This window comes from Biomphalaria glabrata, chromosome 2 (genome assembly GCF_947242115.1).
Source record: "Biomphalaria glabrata chromosome 2, xgBioGlab47.1, whole genome shotgun sequence".
Taxonomy (NCBI): domain Eukaryota; kingdom Metazoa; phylum Mollusca; class Gastropoda; family Planorbidae; genus Biomphalaria; species Biomphalaria glabrata.
Window position 1 is genome coordinate 19646521 of NC_074712.1, and position 26864 is coordinate 19673384.

The 26864-nt window shown below is 41.3% G+C and overlaps 1 protein-coding gene across 4 annotated transcripts in view; it reads right to left on the reverse strand.

Annotated features, from left to right (window-relative positions):
• The window catches only part of LOC106055865 (uncharacterized), a 133379-nt gene that overhangs the window by 65557 nt on the left and 40958 nt on the right, over window positions 1–26864 (reverse strand). For all 4 annotated transcript variants that reach the window (XR_008776467.1, XR_008776468.1, XR_008776469.1 and 1 more), the window contains exons 12-16: window positions 9661–9841; window positions 8161–8254; window positions 6612–6659; window positions 5277–5398; window positions 1511–1605 (exon numbers count right to left, since the gene is read on the reverse strand). Coding sequence is in view for 1 of the 4 variants with exons in the window: in XM_056019591.1 (XP_055875566.1) it covers window positions 1511–1605; window positions 5277–5398; window positions 6612–6659; window positions 8161–8254; window positions 9661–9841 (540 nt within the window). In the remaining 3 variants the exon portion in view is untranslated. The remainder of the gene's footprint in view (window positions 1–1510; window positions 1606–5276; window positions 5399–6611; window positions 6660–8160; window positions 8255–9660; window positions 9842–26864) is intronic.

Genomic DNA, 26864 nt, shown 5'->3' on the forward strand with positions numbered 1-26864 from the left:
TTACCCTATTCATTTAGCCTAGATCCTCCAATAACGTAAGGCCGACCCTGATTAAAGCATGTTACGTTGAAATAGAACAGCCCGTTGAAATAGAACAGCCCGTTGAATTAGAACAGCCCGTTGAATTAGAACAGCCCGTTGAATTAGAACAGCCCGTTGAATTAGAACAGCCCGTTGAATTAGAACAGCCCGTTGAAATAGAACAGCCCGTTGAATTAGAACAGCCCTTTGAATTAGAACAGCCCGTTGAATTAGAACAGCCCGTTGAAATAGAACAGCCCGTTGAATTAGAACAGCCCGTTGAAATAGAACAGCCCGTTGAATTAGAACAGCCCGCCTATATCGACCTCCCACACACAAACTGAGAAGTTTAGTTTCCTTTTTCTCACCCCCTCCCAGGCCACCACACTTACAAAATAATTCTGCATTAAATCACTGACTTTTCTTGGCTTTTTAATTAAATATTAAAGTATTTCATATAGTCTGTGTTCCTTTTTGGACGGACCCTTTTTTGTTATCAGTCTGGCGTTCTAACTCTCTAACCCAAGAAGTCTTCTTTTTTAACAACCAACGTAAGCAAACAAAATAATGTAGTCATATTTACATTTCATTTTATAGCGTAGTGAGAACGTGATAGGATCATAGCGTAGTGAGAAAGTGATAGGATCATAACGTAGTGAGAAAGCTAAAAGCATGAAAACTTTTTACATTAAAAAAATAACACATAGTCAGTCAAAAAAAAAGGAAGCTCGCGCTGTCCCAGTTTTGACTGACAAAAAGAAATGATAATTTTATAGGCCTATATTATCTACAAAAGCAAGTTTTTAAGCCAAGTAGTGTTATTGAAATTTACACAAATGAGTTTCTAGAATGCTTAAAAACGGAAGGCAGTACAATCTTGTACTTTTTCATTTGTCGACTTTCAAAAACATATTGAGTCCAAACTTCGAAAAAAAAAATCGATCTTGGCAAATGTTACCGCCGAGGTAATTAATAACAGGTTCAATTTTCTTAGTTTTTGTTTCGCCCACCTCAAGAGGTAGATTTAGTCATAGGTAGTAGTAAGTGTGGTAGATTTAGTCATAGATAGTAGTAAGTGTGGTAGATTTAGTCATAGATAGTAGTAAGTGTGGTAGATTTAGTCATAGATAGTAGTAAGTGTGGTAGATTTAGTCATAGATAATAGTAGTAAGTGTGCCTGGGATTTAGCGCTTAAAATATTAATGAAAATACAAAAAAATTTTCCTTGAAAAAAATGGGAGCTGCCTTCACGCACACTTGTCAGTATGTCACTCTTCTCTCAGCTAAGGTCAAACCTCATCTCCATTACAAGAAATCTAAAAAAAAACTAGTTCTATTAAAACTCAGAATGAGCAGAAATAACTTGAGTTGATGTCCAAGAAAATAATCTGAAAACCCAAAACCCGGGAGATAAACTTTATGTCAGCTCGTGTGTGTATGTGTGTGTGTGTGTGTCTGTGCGTGCGTGTAAGTGTAGCCTGACACTCACATAACGTCTCGAGAAAGGGAATACTTGAACAGTTGACCTTCTTTCAGGTTGAAAACTTCCTTTAGACTCTTCAAATGATCAGTGGTCAGCCTGACCTAGCGAAACAAAAAAGGGGATAACAATTTGTTTTGTTCACGTGTTCAACCACGTGGAAATATTGTCGGGGGGAAAGCAATGGATAGTTTATCAATGATTTCTCTATCTTAAAATTGAGTTGCATATTCATTGGAAGTACACTTAGAGTCCAAGTAGTTTGGCACTAGATAACTTGGCAGTTTGGTTAACTCGGCACTAAATAACCTGGCAGCTTGGTTAACTCGGCAATAGATAACCTGGCAGCTTGGTTAACTCGGCACTAAATAACTTGGCAGTTTGGTTAACTCGGCAATAGATAACCTGGCAGTTTGGTTAACTCGGCAATAGATAACTTGGCAGTTTGGTTAACTCGGCACTAAATAACCTGGCAGCTTGGTTAACTCGGCAATAGATAACCTGGCAGCTTGGTTAACTCGGCACTAAATAACTTGGCAGTTTGGTTAACTCGGCAATAGATAACCTGGCAGTTTGGTTAACTCGGCACTAAATAACTTGGCAGTTTGGTTAACTCGGCAATAGATAACCTGGCAGTTTGGTTAACTCGGCAATAGATAACCTGGCAGTTGGTTAACTCGGCACTAAATAACTTGGCAGTTTGTTTAACTCGGCAATAGATAACCTGGCAGTTTGGTTAACTCGGCACTAAATAACCTGGCAGTTTGGTTAACTCGGCAATAGATAACCTGGCAGTTGGTTAACTCGGCACTAAATAACCTGGCAGTTTGTTTAACTCGGCAATAGATAACCTGGCAGTTTGGTTAACTCGGCACTAAATAACCTGGCAGTTTGGTTAACTCGGCAATAGATAACCTGGCAGTTGGTTAACTCGGCACTAAATAACCTGGCAGTTGGTTAACTCGGCACTAAATAACCTGGCAGTTGGTTAACTCGGCACTAAATAACCTGGCAGTTTGGTTAACTCGGCAATAGATAACCTGGCAGTTGGTTAACTCGGCACTAAATAACTTGGCAGTTTGTTTAACTCGGCAATAGATAACCTGGCAGTTTGGTTAACTCGGCACTAAATAACCTGGCAGTTTGGTTAACTCGGCAATAGATAACCTGGCAGTTGGTTAACTCGGCACTAAATAACCTGGCAGTTGGTTAACTCGGCACTAAATAACCTGGCAGTTGGTTAACTCGGCACTAAATAACCTGGCAGTTTGGTTAACTCGGCACTAAATAACTTGGCAGTTTGGTTAACTCGGCAATAGATAACCTGGCAGTTTGGTTAACTCGGCACTAAATAACCTGGCAGTTGGTTAACTCGGCACTAAATAACTTGGCAGTTTGGTTAACTCGGCAATAGATAACCTGGCAGTTGGTTAACTCGGCACTAAATAACTTGGCAGTTTGGTTAACTCGGCAATAGATAACCTGGCAGTTTGGTTAACTCGGCACTAAATAACTTGGCAGTTTGGTTAACTCGGCAATAGATAACCTGGCAGTTTGTTTAACTCGGCAATAGATAACCTGGCAGTTTGGTTAACTCGGCACTAAATAACCTGGCAGTTTGGTTAACTCGGCAATAGATAACCTGGCAGTTGGTTAACTCGGCACTAAATAACCTGGCAGTTGGTTAACTCGGCACTAAATAACCTGGCAGTTGGTTAACTCGGCACTAAATAACCTGGCAGTTTGGTTAACTCGGCAATAGATAACCTGGCAGTTGGTTAACTCGGCACTAAATAACTTGGCAGTTTGTTTAACTCGGCAATAGATAACCTGGCAGTTTGGTTAACTCGGCACTAAATAACCTGGCAGTTTGGTTAACTCGGCAATAGATAACCTGGCAGTTGGTTAACTCGGCACTAAATAACCTGGCAGTTGGTTAACTCGGCACTAAATAACCTGGCAGTTGGTTAACTCGGCACTAAATAACCTGGCAGTTGGTTAACTCGGCAATAGATAACCTGGCAGTTTGGTTAACTCGGCACTAAATAATCTGGCAGTTTGGTTAACTCGGCAATAGATAACCTGGCAGTTTGGTTAACTCGGCACTAGATAACCTGGCAGCTTGGTTAACTCGGCAATAGATAACCTGGCTGTTTGGTTAACTCGGCAATAGATAACCTGGCTGTTTGGTTAACTCGGCACTAAATAACCTGGCAGTTTGGTTAACTCGGCACTAAATAATCTGGCAGCTTGGTTAACTCGGCACAAAATAACCTGGCAGGTCAGATAACTTGGCACTAAATAACCTGGCAGTTGGTTAACTCGGCACTAAATAACCTGGCAGTTTGTTTAACTCGGCAATAGATAACCTGGCAGTTTGGTTAACTCGGCACTAAATAACCTGGCAGTTTGGTTAACTCGGCAATAGATAACCTGGCAGTTTGGTTAACTCGGCACTAAATAACCTGGCAGTTTGGTTAACTCGGCACTAAATAATCTGGCAGCTTGGTTAACTCGGCACAAAATAACCTGGCAGGTCAGATAACTTGGCACTAAATAACCTGGCAGCTTGGTTAACTCGGCACTAGATAACCTGGCAGTTTGGTTAACTCGGCACTAATTAACCTGGCAGGTCAGATAACTCGGCTACAACCTGGCAGGACAAAATAAAGTTTTTGCAATTAATTCTCATTATAGAGACAGCTTGATGACTTCATGATGTTTTTTTTTTTTTTTTTTGTGAGGTCTGTTTTATTGCATCAAGCGTTTTTTTATGCATTAGTTTTTATTTTCAACATGCTAGTCCTTCATAAAACGCGATCGTTTAACCCATTCCCGATATCCTGGCATTTCAGAAACTTGGGCACTTTTTGTCCCCATTTGGCCGAGTGTCGGGCATCTGCTGTAAACACAGTTCTTTCAATATGACTGAATCAGACCAGATGTTTACCCCGGCGTTCTAAAACATTATCAATTTGAGAATATGCCTTTCCATCATGACAATATTAATCTTAGTTCATAGTGAGTGTGTGATGCGAATGCGTCTTTTAATTAACCATAACAAACTTTGAAAAAAAAAAAAGATTTTATTTTGTTAAAAAGATAAAACAGATGTTGATGTATGTTAAAACAGATATTGATGTGATATTGAAATATATCACAATGTTGATGTTATGTTGATACAGATCATAATGTTGATCAAACAGATCTTAATGTGATGTTGAATTATATCATAATGTAATAAGATAAACATGTTATTGGTACAATGTTATCTTAATTGTGGAAAATGAATATGGATGTTGTTTTTCCAAATTAGGTTATCTGTCTGTCCTTCATTTCAAATGTTTGACTCGCTAAAGGCTTAACATTACGTTTAAAACATGTGACATCGTTGATAAGTTTCACTATCAGCTTCACAAGAAAAGTGTGTGTGCATGCTCATTTTATTCTTGATGGTAGCATTAAAAAATGGGAATAACGAAAACCATGATGTCAAATATTTGTTCCGTTTAAGTTATCAAAAAAATAAAAGAATTCCAGTTTTTTTCTAAAGTTTTTTTTTTGTTTTGTAATCCCCTGATTGCAGTGTAGTTTTTATTTACAGGTCACACAGGTGCTCGCATGTTTGCAATGATTTAAATAGTCAAGATGGTGCCTTTAACTCTTCCATTACAGAATGTTTAAAATGTGGCGCGACTGAAAGTACTCACGTTTGCGCGATGCTCTGACAGTCCCAGGAAAAGAAAACAAATTGCTCACGGCAACAAATGTTTACCTGAACGCCGGCTTTGTGAAAGGTGAAGAAGAAGAGAAGTATGGTAGGCCAGGCCTCGCTGTAATGATCTGTCACGCCGGGAAACATAAACAGATACAACTTGCCCGTTGCTGTACGTGCGACTAATAGGAAACAGATACAATGGGAACATTTTTTTTTCTTTTGCAATACAATTATTTTTTTAACAAGCAAAATATAAAAATACCGGTACTTTAAATTAAAAAAAAAAGCTTATGCAAGGGGAAGAACTCCACACTTTACTATATCTCGCAATAATATAGAAGTTATTTTCACTTTTCTATCTCAAACAAAATAATTAATTATGAATACTAAATTGACTAATCGGTTATTTTTTTTAATTGATTCAATGTTCATTAAGTACAATATATAATTGGTTAAAATTTTCAATTTGATCCGAGAATGGGTGTGGGAGAAATAACGTGTATAATTATCTACGGGCACCAAACACATGTTTAGCCATATCTGTGAATACTGAAGGATTAATTTCTTTTTATTGGTACCAGTATTTAATTTGCCAATTTATGTGTTTAATTAAGTCATGTATTGTCTTTGCCGATGAATAATTGTGTAAAGTTTCAACTTGATCCGAGATTGCGTGTGGGAGAAACAACGTGTTCAAACTTTTTACAAGACAGACAGAGTTGATATAAGCTACGTGAAAAGTAATTGTTGTATTGTTGCTCTGAGAAGTTGTTGAATGGTTGTTTATGTAGGGGCCTTTTGTTGAAATGAACTGGCAAAGCAGGTAGGGAATAGTTGTGAGCGATCGGAACAGGAGACAAAGGTCATTGTACTGAAAGAGGTTAACCTTGACGAGGTCCACCAATTCAGGACATTGAATAGTCCATGTGAAGGTCGCCCGTCAGATAAACATGTGATTGTCTAGAGAGGTCTGTTACAGGCTCGTGGCATTTCAGTCGCTTACTGGAGGCTTTCGGAATCCTATAATAAGGGATTGATGTAGAAAACCAAAAAGCTCAGGACCTGGTCAGTTCAAGTGACCATTAAAGTAAGGAGAGGAATCCTATGGAATCGAATGAAAAGATTTGAGTATGTTGATCAATTCAATGGAATCGAATGAAAAGATTTGAGTATGTTGATCAATTCAATGGAATCGAATCAAAAGTTTTGAGTATGTTGATGAGTCCAATGGAATCGAATGAAAAGATTTGAGTATGTTGATGAGTCCAATGGAATCGAATGAAAAGATTTGAGTATGTTGATGAGTCCAATGGAATCGAATGAAAAGACATGCCAATGAAGGCTAGTATGTTAGTTGATTAGTATAGTGTAAAAACAACAACATTTATTTACTGTTCACGTTAACAATGTCTTCATCGACAGCTCCATCGTTGTCATTGTCTGGAACAGGAAAACAAACAAAGAAGTAAAGAATTAAAACAAACAAAATACAAATAAATACTTTAAAAAAAACAAAGCCTATATTAAGTGTATCATTTAGTTTGGATCTGTCATGTAATTAAATTTTTAATAGATATAGACAAACAATAATAAATCTGTGCGATTACAAATATTTTTACCAATTATTTTGTTTATCGCAATAATTTTTTTTTCCTCAATACGCTATGATCCTATTTATTGTTTGGACCAATTAGAAATGGGTAGGATGAGAAAGAACGGGGTATCTGGATGATCGCTTTTAAATGCATCTATAAAAAAAGTAAACTACCTAAATTCGAACTCATGGGCTAAGGACTTTTAAGGCTTCTCAAGCCAACACGGTAACCACTCTGCTAGCGAAGAGCGTATGAACATGGAAGATTGTATAGTTATCAATTGTGTCTATTTCATGTTTGTGTTCACTAAGCCTCAGACGACGACCTATAAAGGGCACTAATTCAGCTTATACCACCACTTCAGTCAAGTACAATTTCTTTCCCTTGTTTGAGATGCCAAACAAAATAATTAATTACCAATAGTTAATTACATAATAGGTTAATTTTTTAAATTGAGTCTTGTGTTGTCAGATAAAAGAAATAATTGCGCTAAATTTCAGTTTGATCCAAGATTGTGTGTGGGAGAAATAATGTATACAAACGTTTTACCAGACAGACAGAGTGAGTTGATATAAGCTTTGTAAAAAACAAATGATTATCTAGGGGGAAGAACCGCAAAATCACTGCCATCTATCTCATTACGGCAGATAGGCTCCATTTTAAAAAAAAATTAATTACAAGTAATTATCTAACTAATTGGTTTAATTTTTATTTATTGATTCATGTATTATCAGAAGTTCAAAGTTACCCGTAAGTCCATTCGGGTGTAAGAGTGTACAGAAAATTGTTTGTTTGTATTTATGCTGCGCTGCTTAAGACTTTGGAAACAGCTGCTGACGGAGCAAACATTAAAAAAACAACAGCTGGTGATGATGGAGCAAACACTTCGTAAACAGCTGGGACGGAGCAAACATTAAAACAACAACAGCTGGTGATGATGGAGCAAACACTTCGTAAACAGCTGGGACGGAGCAAACACTTCGTCAACAGCTGGGACGGAGCAAACACTTCGTAAACAGCTGGGACAGAGCGAAAACGGAGCAAACATGTATAAAACCTCAAGACACAGACATTGACCCGTTTTAAAATGTTTCATTATTAGTAAATTATCAAAGCAAAGATAAAGCACAAGATTATACAGACTGGTACAGAGGATAAACATCTGGACAGGTGAGAACATAGATTTACAGACTGGTGTTTTGATTTAAAAACAGATGAAGATAAATTTATATTTGATTGTATGAAAGTAAAACTGATTGAATGATGGTATAGCTACAGAGATGACTCTAATTCATTGTTTCGATGGTAGAAAGATTGATGGATGGACAGATGGACGTGTAACCCACCAAGTCCGTCAGGATACTCCTCGTCTGTGCGATGGTCACAGTCATTGTCCCAGAAATCACCAGGTACCATGGTCGCAGCTAAATGTGTACACGGCTGGGGAAAAGGTTTCAAATGTGAAGTGTGAGCTCATAATGAAATCACAAAATTTACTTCTCAATAACAAATGGTCATCGGAACATTCAATAACATGACTTTAGGCGAAATACCTAGAATGAACTCTGTAAACTGAATTAGTGAAAACGATTTCTAAGTCTTTCAAAAGTTAGGCGATAGAGTAACTTAGACGTTGGATGGATGCCTTGCACTATCTAGGTGACAACAGGCTCGAAAGGGGAAATAGTTCAATCCTGTATTACCTGCTTGCGTCTATTGCTTGCAGGTGTCACTTGCCAGTGTTAATTATTGAACTTAGTTAATGCAAGCAGTTTTGAAGTAAATCACACGCTCATTGTTCACCAATTTACAATTTATAACCGTCAAGTTTCTTATTTTAACTTAATACTCATCACATCGACGTTGCAAAGAGTTTCAAAGATGATTAATCTAAAGTAGGACATTTATTTCAAATTATAAAATCTAAGAAAGAAAAAGATATACAAAAATAGATAAATGAAAAATATCGTGTTTCAACTGCAAGAAAGACTACACATGAAAAATTTAAGACATATAAAATAATGAGTGGTCCCCCTTAATCCGAAACTTAATCATTTTAAAATAAATTTAAATTATTACATCTATTCCAATGCCACAATTATTATTAGTTCTCCTAACGGCAGTGAAGGTTACGCGGGTACGCTATTCTGCCTCAACTTGGCACTCGGGTGGAAACGATTACTTGAGGAAGTGATTAGGCTAAATGAACAGCAAAACAAAATTCCTGTGGGAGTGTCCAAGGGAATGCGAGAGCTTTCCCATTGCACGGTGCGGAGTTGAAAGAGAGCTTCCACGTCCCTGTCGATAATCCATGAGCCGTTCCTCAAGGGATCGTTACACTAATGGCGAGTCCTGCACGGTTAGCTTGGTACAACATAGAAAAATGGCGGAGGTTCCCGGTGTGCTTGGCCTTCGACCATGTATTTCTAATCAATGCGTCCGAAGTGCCAGATGCGTCGGAAATAGCAATGTCTTACATAGACATTGACTTGGACCTCTTCCAGACAGAACGGTTTGTTCAAGCAGGCTTACATAGACATTGACTTGGACCTCTTCCAGACAGAACGGTTTGTACAAGCAGGCTTACATAGACATTGACTTGGACCTCTTCCAGACAGAACGGTTTGTTCAAGCAGGCTTACATAGACATTGGCTTGGACCTCTTCCAGACAGAACGGTTTGTTCAAGCAAGCTTACATACACATTGACTTGGACCTCTTCCAGACAGAACGGTTTGTTCAAGCAGGCTTACACGACTAGAGTTCGAAGAGCCTTCGGCTCAACTCTTTTGACAATCACACGGCTTACATTTTTGAACAAACTATAACTTTTCTTTACGATCTTACCGCGTTGATAGGCTCCATCAGATAGTTTGTTGGACTCATGTAGGACAACTTCTTACCAAGTCCATAAATGTAGCACATAAAATATAGGCTGATGCGTATGGTCAGTTGATGGTACCCTTCCTTAATGTGCAAATGACCCACGTACCATTCTGGTTTACCAACAACCGGAGTCCAATATCCTCTTATTTGATGAAAATATTATTAGTTATAAAATGTAGCAACAGAGTTTAGGCATTAAAATAAATAAGGTAAACCCTACTTTGAGTCACTGTATAAAATAAAATGGGTAGGCCCTACTCTGAATCACTGTACTTTGTTGACAATCAACGTAAAAACTTAAACATTGTTTTGTCTTTCACCTGAAGGTTGATTTTGAGATAGAGGCAGCTAAAGAACACAATGGAAAGACCTCGCAGATCTCACACGACACTTTGACAGAAGAGAATAAAACTTGCGGTAGCACCTAAGAGTGAAGTGAGAATGGACGAAGATCAAATCTCCTACATAGTTGAAGGAAACACACAAGAGTAGCGTAAAGAAAGCAAAAAGGCCGGTCCCAGGATGGGAAAATAAGGAGTGTTTGGAGTGGAGCTTGCGACTTTATCCTGTAACGCCTCTGTTCTGTCATGTTTCTACAGTAACAGCAGAAATAAAACAAAAAGTTCATCTAGCATGCGGAGAGGGTGGCCGAACCTTGATAACAGCGTTAGATTAAATCTGACAGACCGTCCAACGGCTCCGTTACATTGAAAGCAAAGAAGAAACTCATCACTTAGTATGACTTTTGGCAATTTGTTTTAATTTTTTAAATCAATGATTATTTATGTTAAACCTTATTTGACGACATGTACCGACTGAGTGACTTACTTTAATGACCTGTACCGACTGAGTGACTTATTTTAACGACATGTACCGACTGAGTGACTTATTTTAACGACCTGTACTGACTGAGTGACTTATTTTAACGACCTGTACTGACTGAGTGACTTACTTTAACGACATGTACCGACTGAGTGACTTACTTTGACGACCTGTACCGACTGAGTGACTTATTTTGACGACCTGTACTGACTAAGTGACTTACTTTGATGACCTGTACCGACTGAGTGACTTACTTTGATGACCTGTACCGACTGAGTGACTTACTTTAACGACCTGTACCGACTGAGTGACTTACTTTAACGACCTGTACTGACTGAGTGACTTACTTTGACGACCTGTACTGACTGAGTGACTTACTTTGATGACCTGTACCGACTGACTGACTTACTTTAACGACCTGTACCGACTGAGTGACTTACTTTGACGACCTGTACTGACTGAGTGACTTACTTTGACGACCTGTACCGACTGAGTGACTTACTTTGACGACCTGTACTGACTGAGTGACTTACTTTGATGACCTGTACTGACTGAGTGACTTACTTTGACGACCTGTACTGACTGACTGACTTACTTTAACGACCTGTACCGACTGAGTGACTTACTTTGACGACCTGTACTGACTGAGTGACTTACTTTAACGACCTGTACCGACTGAGTGACTTACTTTGACGACCTGTACTGACTGAGTGACTTACTTTGACGACCTGTACTGACTGAGTGACTTACTTTGATGACCTGTACCGACTGAGTGACTTACTTTGACGACCTGTACCGACTGAGTGACTTACTTTGATGACCTGTACCGACTGACTGACTTATTTTAACGACCTGTACCGACTGAGTGACTTACTTTGACGACCTGTACTGACTGAGTGACTTACTTTGATGACCTGTACCGACTGACTGACTTACTTTAACGACCTGTACCGACTGAGTGACTTACTTTGACGACCTGTACTGACTGAGTGACTTACTTTGATGACCTGTACCGACTGACTGACTTACTTTAACGACCTGTACCGACTGAGTGACTTACTTTGACGACCTGTACTGACTGAGTGACTTACTTTGATGACCTGTACCGACTGACTGACTTATTTTAACGACCTGTACCGACTGAGTGACTTACTTTGACGACCTGTACTGACTGAGTGACTTACTTTGATGACCTGTACCGACTGACTGACTTACTTTAACGACCTGTACCGACTGAGTGACTTACTTTAACGACCTGTACTGACTGAGTGACTTACTTTAACGACCTGTACCGACTGAGTGACTTATTTTAACCACCTGTACCGACTGAGTGACTTATTTTAACGACCTGTACCGACTGAGTGACTTATTTTAACGACCTGTACTGACTGAGTGACTTACTTTAACGACCTGTACCGACTGAGTGACTTACTTTAACGACCTGTACCGACTGAGTGACTTATTTTAACGACCTGTACCGACTGAGTGACTTATTTTAACGACCTGTACTGACTGAGTGACTTATTTTAATGACCTGTACCGACTGAGTGACTTACTTTAACGACCTGTACCGACTGAGTGACTTACTTTAACGACCTGTACCGACTGAGTGACTTACTTTAACGACCTGTACCGACTGAGTGACTTACTTTAACGACCTGTACCGACTGAGTGACTTACTTTAACGACCTGTACCGACTGAGTGACTTATTTTAATGACCTGTACCGACTGAGTGACTTACTTTGACGACCTGTACCGACTGAGTGACTTATTTTAATGACCTGTACCGACTGAGTGACTTACTTTGATGACCTGTACCGACTGAGTGACTTACTTTGATGACCTGTACCGACTGAGTGACTTACTTTGATGACCTGTACCGACTGAGTGACTTACTTTGATGACCTGTACCGACTGAGTGACTTACTTTGATGACCTGTACCGACTGAGTGACTTACTTTGACGACCTGTACCAACTGAGTGACTTACTTTGACGACCTGTACCGACTGAGTGACTTACTTTGATGACCTGTACTGACTGAGTGACTTATTTTGACGACCTGTACCGACTGAGTGACTTACTTTAACGACCTGTACTGACTGAGTGACTTATTTTAACGACCTGTACCGACTGAGTGACTTATTTTAACGACCTGTACCGACTGAGTGACTTATTTTGACGACCTGTACCGACTGAGTGACTTACTTTAACGACCTGTACTGACTGAGTGACTTACTTTAACGACCTGTACCGACTGAGTGACTTACTTTAACGACCTGTACTGACTGAGTGACTTACTTTAACGACCTGTACTGACTGAGTGACTTATTTTAACGACCTGTACCGACTGAGTGACTTACTTTGACGACCTGTACCGACTGAGTGACTTACTTTAACGACCTGTACTGACTGAGTGACTTACTTTGATGACCTGTACCGACTGAGTGACTTACTTTAACGACCTGTACTGACTGAGTGACTTATTTTAACGACCTGTACCGACTGAGTGACTTATTTTAACGACCTGTACCGACTGAGTGACTTATTTTAACGACCTGTACTGACTGAGTGACTTATTTTAACGACCTGTACTGACTGAGTGACTTATTTTAACGACCTGTACCGACTGAGTGACTTACTTTAACGACCTGTACCGACTGAGTGACTTACTTTAACGACCTGTACTGACTGAGTGACTTACTTTGATGACCTGTACCGACTAAGTGACTTACTTTGACGACCTGTACCGACTGAGTGACTTATTTTAACGACCTGTACCGACTGAGTGACTTATTTTAACGACCTGTACTGACTGAGTGACTTATTTTAACGACCTGTACTGACTGAGTGACTTATTTTAACGACCTGTACCGACTGAGTGACTTATTTTAACGACCTGTACTGACTGAGTGACTTATTTTAACGACCTGTACTGACTGAGTGACTTACTTTAACGACCTGTACCGACTGAGTGACTTATTTTAACGACCTGTACTGACTGAGTGACTTACTTTAACGACCTGTACTGACTGAGTGACTTACTTTAACGACCTGTACTGACTGAGTGACTTACTTTAACGACCTGTACTGACTGAGTGACTTACTTTAACGACCTGTACTGACTGAGTGACTTACTTTAACGACCTGTACTGACTGAGTGACTTACTTTAACGACCTGTACTGACTGAGTGACTTACTTTAACGACCTGTACTGACTGAGTGACTTATTTTAACGACCTGTACCGACTGAGTGACTTATTTTAACGACCTGTACCGACTGAGTGACTTATTTTAACGACCTGTACTGACTGAGTGACTTATTTTAACGACCTGTACCGACTGAGTGACTTAATTTAACGACCTGTACTGACTGAGTGACTTACTTTAACGACCTGTACCGACTGAGTGACTTACTTTGATGACCTGTACCGACTGAGTGACTTACTTTAACGACCTGTACTGACTGAGTGACTTACTTTAACGACGTGTACTGACTGAGTGACTTATTTTAACGACCTGTACCGACTGAGTGACTTACTTTGATGACCTGTACCGACTGAGTGACTTACTTTAACGACCTGTACCGACTGAGTGACTTACTTTGATGACCTGTACTGACTGAGTGACTTACTTTAACGACCTGTACCGACTGAGTGACTTACTTTGACGACCTGTACCGACTGAGTGACTTACTTTAACGACCTGTACTGACTGAGTGACTTACTTTAACGACCTGTACTGACTGAGTGACTTACTTTAACGACCTGTACTGACTGAGTGACTTACTTTAACGACCTGTACCGACTGAGTGACTTACTTTGATGACCTGTACCGACTGAGTGACTTACTTTGACGACCTGTACCGACTGAGTGACTTACTTTGATGACCTGTACCGACTGAGTGACTTACTTTGATGACCTGTACCGACTGAGTGACTTACTTTGATGACCTGTACCGACTGAGTGACTTATTTTGACGACCTGTACCGACTGAGTGACTTACTTTAACGACCTGTACTGACTGAGTGACTTATTTTAACGACCTGTACTGACTGAGTGACTTATTTTAACGACCTGTACTGACTGAGTGACTTATTTTAACGACCTGTACTGACTGAGTGACTTATTTTAACGACCTGTACTGACTGAGTGACTTATTTTAACGACCTGTACTGACTGAGTGACTTATTTTAACGACCTGTACTGACTGAGTGACTTATTTTAACGACCTGTACTGACTGAGTGACTTATTTTGACGACCTGTACCGACTGAGTGACTTACTTTAACGACCTGTACTGACTGAGTGACTTATTTTAACGACCTGTACTGACTGAGTGACTTATTTTAACGACCTGTACAGACTGAGTGACTTATTTTGATGACCTGTACCGACTGAGTGACTTACCTTGACGACCTGTACTGACTGAGTGACTTATTTTAACGACCTGTACTGACTGAGTGACTTACTTTAACGACCTGTACTGACTGAGTGACTTACTTTAACGACCTGTACTGACTGAGTGACTTACTTTGACGACCTGTACTGACTGAGTGACTTACTTTGATGACCTGTACTGACTGAGTGACTTACTTTGACGACCTGTACTGACTGAGTGACTTACTTTAACGACCTGTACCGACTGAGTGACTTACTTTAACGACCTGTACCGACTGAGTGACTTACTTTAACGACCTGTACTGACTGAGTGACTTACTTTAACGACCTGTACTGACTGAGTGACTTACTTTGACGACCTGTACTGACTGAGTGACTTACTTTAACGACCTGTACTGACTGAGTGACTTACTTTAACGACCTGTACTGACTGAGTGACTTATTTTAACGACCTGTACTGACTGAGTGACTTACTTTAACGACCTGTACTGACTGAGTGACTTACTTTAACGACCTGTACTGACTGAGTGACTTATTTTAACGACCTGTACTGACTGAGTGACTTACTTTAACGACCTGTACTGACTGAGTGACTTACTTTAACGACCTGTACCGACTGAGTGACTTACTTTAACGACCTGTACCGACTGAGTGACTTACTTTGACGACCTGTACCGACTGAGTGACTTACTTTGATGACCTGTACCGACTGAGTGACTTATTTTAACGACCTGTACTGACTGAGTGACTTATTTTAACGACCTGTACCGACTGAGTGACTTACTTTGATGACCTGTACTGACTGAGTGACTTATTTTAACGACCTGTACTGACTGAGTGACTTATTTTAACGACCTGTACTGACTGAGTGACTTATTTTGACGACCTGTACCGACTGAGTGACTTACTTTAACGACCTGTACTGACTGAGTGACTTATTTTAACGACCTGTACTGACTGAGTGACTTATTTTAACGACCTGTACTGACTGAGTGACTTATTTTAACGACCTGTACCGACTGAGTGACTTATTTTAACGACCTGTACTGACTGAGTGACTTATTTTAACGACCTGTACTGACTGAGTGACTTATTTTAATGACCTGTACCGACTGAGTGACTTATTTTAACGACCTGTACTGACTGAGTGACTTATTTTAACGACCTGTACCGACTGAGTGACTTATTTTGATGAAATGTACCGACTGAGTGACTTACTTTGACGACCTGTACTGACTGAGTGACTTATTTTAACGACCTGTACTGACTGAGTGACTTACTTTAACGACCTGTACTGACTGAGTGACTTACTTTAACGACCTGTACTGACTGAGTGACTTATTTTAACGACCTGTACTGACTGAGTGACTTATTTTGATGACCTGTACCGACTGAGTGACTTACTTTGACGACCTGTACTGACTGAGTGACTTATTTTAACGACCTGTACCGACTGAGTGACTTACTTTAACGACCTGTACTGACTGAGTGACTTATTTTAATGACCTGTACTGACTGAGTGACTTATTTTGATGACCTGTACCGACTGAGTGACTTACTTTAACGACCTGTACTGACTGAGTGACTTATTTTGATGACCTGTACCGACTGAGTGACTTACTTTAACGACCTGTACTGACTGAGTGACTTACTTTAACGACCTGTACTGACTGACTTATTTTAATGACCTGTACTGACTGAGTGACTTATTTTGATGACCTGTACCGACTGAGTGACTTACTTTAACGACCTGTACTGACTGAGTGACTTATTTTGATGACCTGTACCGACTGAGTGACTTACTTTAACGACCTGTACTGACTGAGTGACTTACTTTAATGACCTGTACTGACTGAGTGACTTATTTTGATGACCTGTACCGACTGAGTGACTTACTTTAACGACCTGTACTGACTGAGTGACTTATTTTAACGACCTGTACTGACTGAGTGACTTATTTTGATGACCTGTACTGACTGAGTGACTTACTTTAACGACCTGTACCGACTGAGTGACTTACTTTAACGACCTGTACTGACTGAGTGACTTACTTTGACGACCTGTACTGACTGAGTGACTTACTTTAACGACCTGTACCGACTGAGTGACTTACTTTAACGACCTGTACCGACTGAGTGACTTATTTTAACGACCAGTACTGACTGAGTGACTTACTTTAACGACCTGTACTGACTGAGTGACTTACTTTAACGACCTGTACCGACTGAGTGACTTACTTTGACGACCTGTACCGACTGAGTGACTTACTTTGATGACCTGTACCGACTGAGTGACTTATTTTAACGACCTGTACTGACTGAGTGACTTATTTTAACGACCTGTACCGACTGAGTGACTTACTTTGACGACCTGTACTGACTGAGTGACTTATTTTAACGACCTGTACTGACTGAGTGACTTACTTTAACGACCTGTACTGACTGAGTGACTTACTTTAACGACCTGTACTGACTGAGTGACTTACTTTAACGACCTGTACTGACTGAGTGACTTACTTTAACGACCTGTACTGACTGAGTGACTTATTTTGACGACCTGTACTGACTGAGTGACTTACTTTAACGACCTGTACTGACTGAGTGACTTACTTTAACGACCTGTACTGACTGAGTGACTTACTTTAACGACCTGTACTGACTGAGTGACTTACTTTAACGACCTGTACCGACTGAGTGACTTACTTTGACGACCTGTACCGACTGAGTGACTTATTTTAACGACCTGTACCAACTGAGTGACTTATTTTAACGACCTGTACTGACTGAGTGACTTACTTTAATGACCTGTACCGACTGAGTGACTTACTTTGATGACCTGTACCGACTGAGTGACTTACTTTAATGACCTGTACCGACTGAGTGACTTACTTTGATGACCTGTACCGACTGAGTGACTTACTTTGATGACCTGTACCGACTGAGTGACTTACTTTAACGACCTGTACTGACTGAGTGACTTACTTTAACGACCTGTACCGACTGAGTGACTTACTTTGATGACCTGTACCGACTGAGTGACTTACTTTGACGACCTGTACCGACTGAGTGACTTACTTTGATGACCTGTACCGACTGAGTGACTTATTTTGACGACCTGTACCGACTGAGTGACTTACTTTAACGACCTGTACCGACTGAGTGACTTACTTTGACGACCTGTACTGACTGAGTGACTTACTTTGATGACCTGTACTGACTGAGTGACTTACTTTGATGACCTGTACTGACTGAGTGACTTACTTTAACGACCTGTACCGACTGAGTGACTTACTTTAACGACCTGTACCGACTGAGTGACTTACTTTGACGACCTGTACTGACTGAGTGACTTACTTTGATGACCTGTACTGACTGAGTGACTTACTTTGATGACCTGTACCAACTGAGTGACTTATTTTAACGACCTGTACTGACTGAGTGACTTACTTTAACGACCTGTACCGACTGAGTGACTTACTTTAACGACCTGTACCGACTGAGTGACTTACTTTGACGACCTGTACCGACTGAGTGACTTACTTTGATGACCTGTACCGACTGAGTGACTTACTTTGATGACCTGTACCGACTGAGTGACTTATTTTAACGACCTGTACCGACTGAGTGACTTACTTTAACGACCTGTACCGATTGAGTGACTTACTTTGATGACCTGTACCGACTGAGTGACTTACTTTGATGACCTGTACCGACTGATTGACTTACTTTAACGACCTGTACCGACTGAGTGACTTACTTTAACGACCTGTACCGACTGAGTGACTTACTTTGATGACCTGTACCGACTGAGTGACTTACTTTGATGACCTGTACCGACTGAGTGACTTACTTTAACGACCTGTACCGACTGAGTGACTTACTTTAACGACCTGTACCGACTGAGTGACTTACTTTGACGACCTGTACCGACTGAGTGACTTACTTTGATGACCTGTACCGACTGAGTGACTTATTTTAACGACCTGTACCGACTGAGTGACTTACTTTGATGACCTGTACCGACTGAGTGACTTATTTTAACGACCTGTACTGACTGAGTGACTTACTTTGACGACCTGTACTGACTGAGTGACTTATTTTAACGACCTGTACTGACTGAGTGACTTACTTTGACGACCTGTACTGTCTGAGTGACTTACTTTGATGACCTGTACCGACTGAGTGACTTATTTTAACGACCTGTACTGACTGAGTGACTTATTTTAACGACCTGTACTGACTGAGTGACTTATTTTAACGACCTGTACCGACTGAGTGACTTACTTTAACGACCTGTACCGACTGAGTGACTTACTTTAACGACCTGTACCGACTGAGTGACTTACTTTGATGACCTGTACCGACTGAGTGACTTATTTTAACGACCTGTACTGACTGAGTGACTTATTTTAACGACCTGTACCGACTGAGTGACTTACTTTAACGACCTGTACCGACTGAGTGACTTACTTTAACGACCTGTACCGACTGAGTGACTTACTTTGATGACCTGTACCGACTGAGTGACTTATTTTAACGACCTGTACTGACTGAGTGACTTACTTTGACGACCTGTACTGACTGAGTGACTTACTTTAACGACCTGTACCGACTGAGTGACTTACTTTAACGACCTGTACTGACTGAGTGACTTATTTTAACGACCTGTACCGACTGAGTGACTTACTTTAACGACCTGTACTGACTGAGTGACTTACTTTGACGACCTGTACTGACTGAGTGACTTACTTTAACGACCTGTACTGACTGAGTGACTTACTTTAACGACCTGTACTGACTGAGTGACTTACTTTGACGACCTGTACCGACTGAGTGACTTACTTTAACGACCTGTACTGACTGAGTGACTTATTTTAACGACCTGTACTGACTGAGTGACTTATTTTAACGACCTGTACCGACTGAGTGACTTACTTTAACGACCTGTACCGACTGAGTGACTTACTTTAACGACCTGTACCGACTGAGTGACTTACTTTAACGACCTGTACCGACTGAGTGACTTACTTTGACGACCTGTACCGACTGAGTGACTTACTTTGATGACCTGTACTGACTGAGTGACTTACTTTAACGACCTGTACCGACTGAGTGACTTACTTTAACGACCTGTACCGACTGAGTGACTTACTTTAACGACCTGTACCGACTGAGTGACTTACTTTGACGACCTGTACCGACTGAGTGACTTACTTTGACGACCTGTACCGACTGAGTGACTTACTTTGACGACCTGTACCGACTGAGTGACTTACTTTGACGACCTGTACCGACTGAGTGACTTACTTTGACGACCTGTACCGACTGAGTGACTTACTTTGATGACCTGTACCGACTGAGTGACTTACTTTGATGACCTGTACCGACTGAGTGACTTACTTTGATGACATGTACCGACTGAGTGACTTACTTTAACGACCTGTACTGACTGAGTGACTTACTTTGACGACCTGTACTGACTGAGTGACTTACTTTGACGACCTGTACCGACTGAGTGACTTACTTTAACGACCTGTACCGACTGAGTGACTTACTTTAACGACCTGTACCGACTGAGTGACTTACTTTGATGACCTGTACCGACTGAGTGACTTACTTTAACGACCTGTACCGACTGAGTGACTTACTTTGACGACCTGTACCGACTGAGTGACTTACTTTGACGACCTGTACCGACTGAGTGACTTACTTTAACGACCTGTACCGACTGAGTGACTTACTTTAACGACCTGTACCGACTGAGTGACTTACTTTGACGACCTGTACCGACTGAGTGACTTATTTTGACGACCTGTACCGACTGAGTGACTTACTTTAACGACCTGTACCGACTGAGTGACTTACTTTGACGACCTGTACCGACTGAGTGACTTACTTTGACGACCTGTACCGACTGAGTGACTTACTTTGACGACCTGTACCGACTGAGTGACTTATTTTAACGACCTGTACCGACTGAGTGACTTATTTTGATGACCTGTACCGACTGAGTGACTTACTTTGACGACCTGTACCGACTGAGTGACTTACTTTGACGACCTGTACCGACTGAGTGACTTACTTTGACGACCTGTACCGACTGAGTGACTTACTTTGACGACCTGTACCGACTGAGTGACTTATTTTGACGACCTGTACCGACTGAGTGACTTACTTTGACGACCTGTACCGACTGAGTGACTTACTTTAACGACCTGTACCGACTGAGTGACTTACTTTGACGACCTGTACCGACTGAGTGACTTATTTTAACGACCTGTACCGACTGAGTGACTTACTTTAACGACCTGTACCGACTGAGTGACTTACTTTGACGACCTGTACCGACTGAGTGACTTACTTTGACGACCTGTACCGACTGAGTGACTTACTTTAACGACCTGTACCGACTGAGTGACTTACTTTGACGACCTGTACTGACTGAGTGACTTACTTTGATGACCTGTACCGACTGAGTGACTTACTTTAACGACCTGTACCGACTGAGTGACTTACTTTAACGACCTGTACCGACTGAGTGACTTACTTTGATGACCTGTACCGACTGAGTGACTTACTTTAACGACCTGTACCGACTGAGTGACTTACTTTGATGACCTGTACCGACTGAGTGACTTACTTTAACGACCTGTACCGACTGATTGACTTACTTTGACGACCTGTACCGACTGAGTGACTTACTTTAACGACCTGTACCGACTGAGTGACTTACTTTGACGACCTGTACCGACTGAGTGACTTACTTTGATGACCTGTACTGACTGAGTGACTTACTTTAACGACCTGTACCGACTGAGTGACTTACTTTAACGACCTGTACCGACTGAGTGACTTACTTTGATGACCTGTACCGACTGAGTGACTTACTTTAACGACCTGTACCGACTGAGTGACTTACTTTGACGACCTGTACCGACTGAGTGACTTACTTTGATGACCTGTACCGACTGAGTGACTTACTTTAACGACCTGTACCGACTGAGTGACTTACTTTAACGACCTGTACCGACTGAGTGACTTACTTTAACGACCTGTACCGACTGAGTGACTTACTTTGACGACCTGTACCGACTGAGTGACTTACTTTGATGACCTGTACTGACTGATTGACTTACTTTAATGACCTGTACTGACTGAGTGACTTATTTTAACGACCTGTACCGACTGAGTGACTTACTTTAACGACCTGTACCGACTGAGTGACTTACTTTAACGACCTGTACCGACTGAGTGACTTACTTTAACGACCTGTACTGACTGAGTGACTTTTTTTAACGACCTGTACTGACTGAGTGACTTACTTTGACGACCTGTACCGACTGAGTGACTTATTTTAACGACCTGTACTGACTGAGTGACTTATTTTAACGACCTGTACTGACTGAGTGACTTACTTTAACGACCTGTACCGACTGAGTGACTTACTTTAACGACCTGTACTGACTGAGTGACTTATTTTAACGACCTGTACTGACTGAGTGACTTACTTTGACGACCTGTACCGACTGAGTGACTTACTTTGATGACCTGTACCGACTGAGTGACTTACTTTAACGACCTGTACCGACTGAGTGACTTACTTTGACGACCTGTACCGACTGAGTGACTTACTTTGATGACCTGTACCGACTGAGTGACTTACTTTAACGACCTGTACCGACTGAGTGACTTACTTTAACGACCTGTACCGACTGAGTGACTTACTTTATGACCTGTACCGACTGAGTGACTTACTTTGACGACCTGTACCGACTGAGTGACTTACTTTGATGACCTGTACTGACTGATTGACTTACTTTAATGACCTGTACTGACTGAGTGACTTATTTTAACGACCTGTACCGACTGAGTGACTTACTTTAACGACCTGTACCGACTGAGTGACTTACTTTAACGACCTGTACCGACTGAGTGACTTACTTTAACGACCTGTACTGACTGAGTGACTTTTTTTAACGACCTGTACTGACTGAGTGACTTACTTTGACGACCTGTACCGACTGAGTGACTTATTTTAACGACCTGTACTGACTGAGTGACTTATTTTAACGACCTGTACTGACTGAGTGACTTACTTTAACGACCTGTACCGACTGAGTGACTTACTTTAACGACCTGTACTGACTGAGTGACTTATTTTAACGACCTGTACTGACTGAGTGACTTACTTTGACGACCTGTACCGACTGAGTGACTTACTTTGACGACCTGTACCGACTGAGTGACTTATTTTAACGACCTGTACTGACTGAGTGACTTATTTTAACGACCTGTACTGACTGAGTGACTTACTTTAACGACCTGTACCGACTGAGTGACTTATTTTAACGACCTGTACTGACTGAGTGACTTACTTTAACGACCTGTACCGACTGAGTGACTTACTTTAACGACCTGTACCGACTGAGTGACTTACTTTAACGACCTGTACCGACTGAGTGACTTACTTTGACGACCTGTACCGACTGAGTGACTTATTTTAACGACCTGTACTGACTGAGTGACTTACTTTGACGACCTGTACCGACTGAGTGACTTACTTTAACGACCTGTACTGACTGAGTGACTTATTTTAACGACCTGTACTGACTGAGTGACTTATTTTAACTACCTGTACCGACTGAGTGACTTACTTTGACGACCTGTACCGACTGAGTGACTTATTTTAACGACCTGTACTGACTGAGTGACTTACTTTGACGACCTGTACCGACTGAGTGACTTACTTTAACGACCTGTACTGACTGAGTGACTTATTTTAACGACCTGTACTGACTGAGTGACTTACTTTAACGACCTGTACCGACTGAGTGACTTACTTTAACGACCTGTACCGACTGAGTGACTTACTTTAACGACCTGTACCGACTGAAAGACTTACTTTAACGACCTGTACTGACTGAGTGACTTATTTTAACGACCTGTACTGACTGAGTGACTTACTTTGACGACCTGTACCGACTGAGTGACTTATTTTAACGACCTGTACCGACTGAGTGACTTACTTTGACGACCTGTACTGACTGAGTGACTTATTTTAACGACCTGTACTGACTGAGTGACTTACTTTAACGACCTGTACTGACTGAGTGACTTACTTTGACGACCTGTACTGACTGAGTGACTTATTTTAACGACCTGTGCTGACTGAGTGACTTACTTTAACGACCTGTACCGACTGAGTGACTTACTTTGACGACCTGTACTGACTGAGTGACTTATTTTAACGACCTGTACCGACTGAGTGACTTACTTTAACGACCTGTACTGACTGAGTGACTTACTTTGACGACCTGTACTGACTGAGTGACTTATTTTAACGACCTGTACTGACTGAGTGACTTACTTTAACGACCTGTACTGACTGAGTGACTTATTTTAACGACCTGTACCGACTGAGTGACTTACTTTGACGACCTGTACCGACTGAGTGACTTACTTTAACGACCTGTACCGACTGAGTGACTTACTTTAACGACCTGTACTGACTGAGTGACTTATTTTAACGACCTGTACTGACTGAGTGACTTACTTTGACGACCTGTACCGACTGAGTGACTTATTTTAACGACCTGTACTGACTGAGTGACTTATTTTAACGACCTGTACTGACTGAGTGACTTATTTTAACGACCTGTACCGACTGAGTGACTTACTTTGACGACCTGTACTGACTGAGTGACTTACTTTGATGACCTGTACCGACTGAGTGACTTACTTTGATGACCTGTACCGACTGAGTGACTTATTTTAACGACCTGTACTGACTGAGTGACTTATTTTAACGACCTGTACCGACTGAGTGACTTACTTTGACGACCTGTACTGACTGAGTGACTTACTTTGATGACCTGTACTGACTGAGTGACTTACTTTAACGACCTGTACTGACTGAGTGACTTACTTTGACGACCTGTACTGACTGAGTGACTTACTTTGATGACCTGTACTGACTGAGTGACTTACTTTAACGACCTGTACTGACTGAGTGACTTACTTTGATGACCTGTACCGACTGAGTGACTTACTTTAACGACCTGTACCGACTGAGTGACTTACTTTAACGACCTGTACCGACTGAGTGACTTATTTTAACGACCTGTACTGACTGAGTGACTTACTTTAACGACCTGTACTGACTGAGTGACTTACTTTAACGACCTGTACTGACTGAGTGACTTACTTTGACGACCTGTACTGACTGAGTGACTTATTTTAACGACCTGTACTGACTGAGTGACTTACTTTAACGACCTGTACCGACTGAGTGACTTACTTTGACGACCTGTACTGACTGAGTGACTTATTTTAACGACCTGTACCGACTGAGTGACTTACTTTAACGACCTGTACTGACTGAGTGACTTACTTTGACGACCTGTACTGACTGAGTGACTTATTTTAACGACCTGTACTGACTGAGTGACTTACTTTAACGACCTGTACTGACTGAGTGACTTATTTTAACGACCTGTACCGACTGAGTGACTTACTTTGACGACCTGTACCGACTGAGTGACTTACTTTAACGACCTGTACCGACTGAGTGACTTACTTTAACGACCTGTACCGACTGAGTGACTTACTTTGATGACCTGTACCGACTGAGTGACTTATTTTGACGACCTGTACCGACTGAGTGACTTACTTTAACGACCTGTACCGACTAAGTGACTTACTTTGACGACCTGTACTGACTGAGTGACTTACTTTGATGACCTGTACTGACTGAGTGACTTACTTTGATGACCTGTACTGACTGAGTGACTTACTTTAACGACCTGTACGACTGAGTGACTTACTTTAACGACCTGTACCGACTGAGTGACTTACTTTGACGACCTGTACTGACTGAGTGACTTACTTTGATGACCTGTACTGACTGAGTGACTTACTTTGATGACCTGTACCAACTGAGTGACTTATTTTAACGACCTGTACTGACTGAGTGACTTACTTTAACGACCTGTACCGACTGAGTGACTTACTTTAACGACCTGTACCGACTGAGTGACTTACTTTGACGACCTGTACCGACTGAGTGACTTACTTTGATGACCTGTACCGACTGAGTGACTTACTTTGATGACCTGTACCGACTGAGTGACTTATTTTAACGACCTGTACCGACTGAGTGACTTACTTTAACGACCTGTACCGATTGAGTGACTTACTTTGATGACCTGTACCGACTGAGTGACTTACTTTGATGACCTGTACCGACTGATTGACTTACTTTAACGACCTGTACCGACTGAGTGACTTACTTTAACGACCTGTACCGACTGAGTGACTTACTTTGATGACCTGTACCGACTGAGTGACTTACTTTGATGACCTGTACCGACTGAGTGACTTACTTTAACGACCTGTACCGACTGAGTGACTTACTTTAACGACCTGTACCGACTGAGTGACTTACTTTGACGACCTGTACCGACTGAGTGACTTACTTTGATGACCTGTACCGACTGAGTGACTTATTTTAACGACCTGTACCGACTGAGTGACTTACTTTGATGACCTGTACCGACTGAGTGACTTATTTTAACGACCTGTACTGACTGAGTGACTTACTTTGACGACCTGTACTGACTGAGTGACTTATTTTAACGACCTGTACTGACTGAGTGACTTACTTTGACGACCTGTACTGACTGAGTGACTTACTTTGATGACCTGTACCGACTGAGTGACTTATTTTAACGACCTGTACTGACTGAGTGACTTATTTTAACGACCTGTACTGACTGAGTGACTTATTTTAACGACCTGTACCGACTGAGTGACTTACTTTAACGACCTGTACCGACTGAGTGACTTACTTTAACGACCTGTACCGACTGAGTGACTTACTTTGATGACCTGTACCGACTGAGTGACTTATTTTAACGACCTGTACTGACTGAGTGACTTATTTTAAC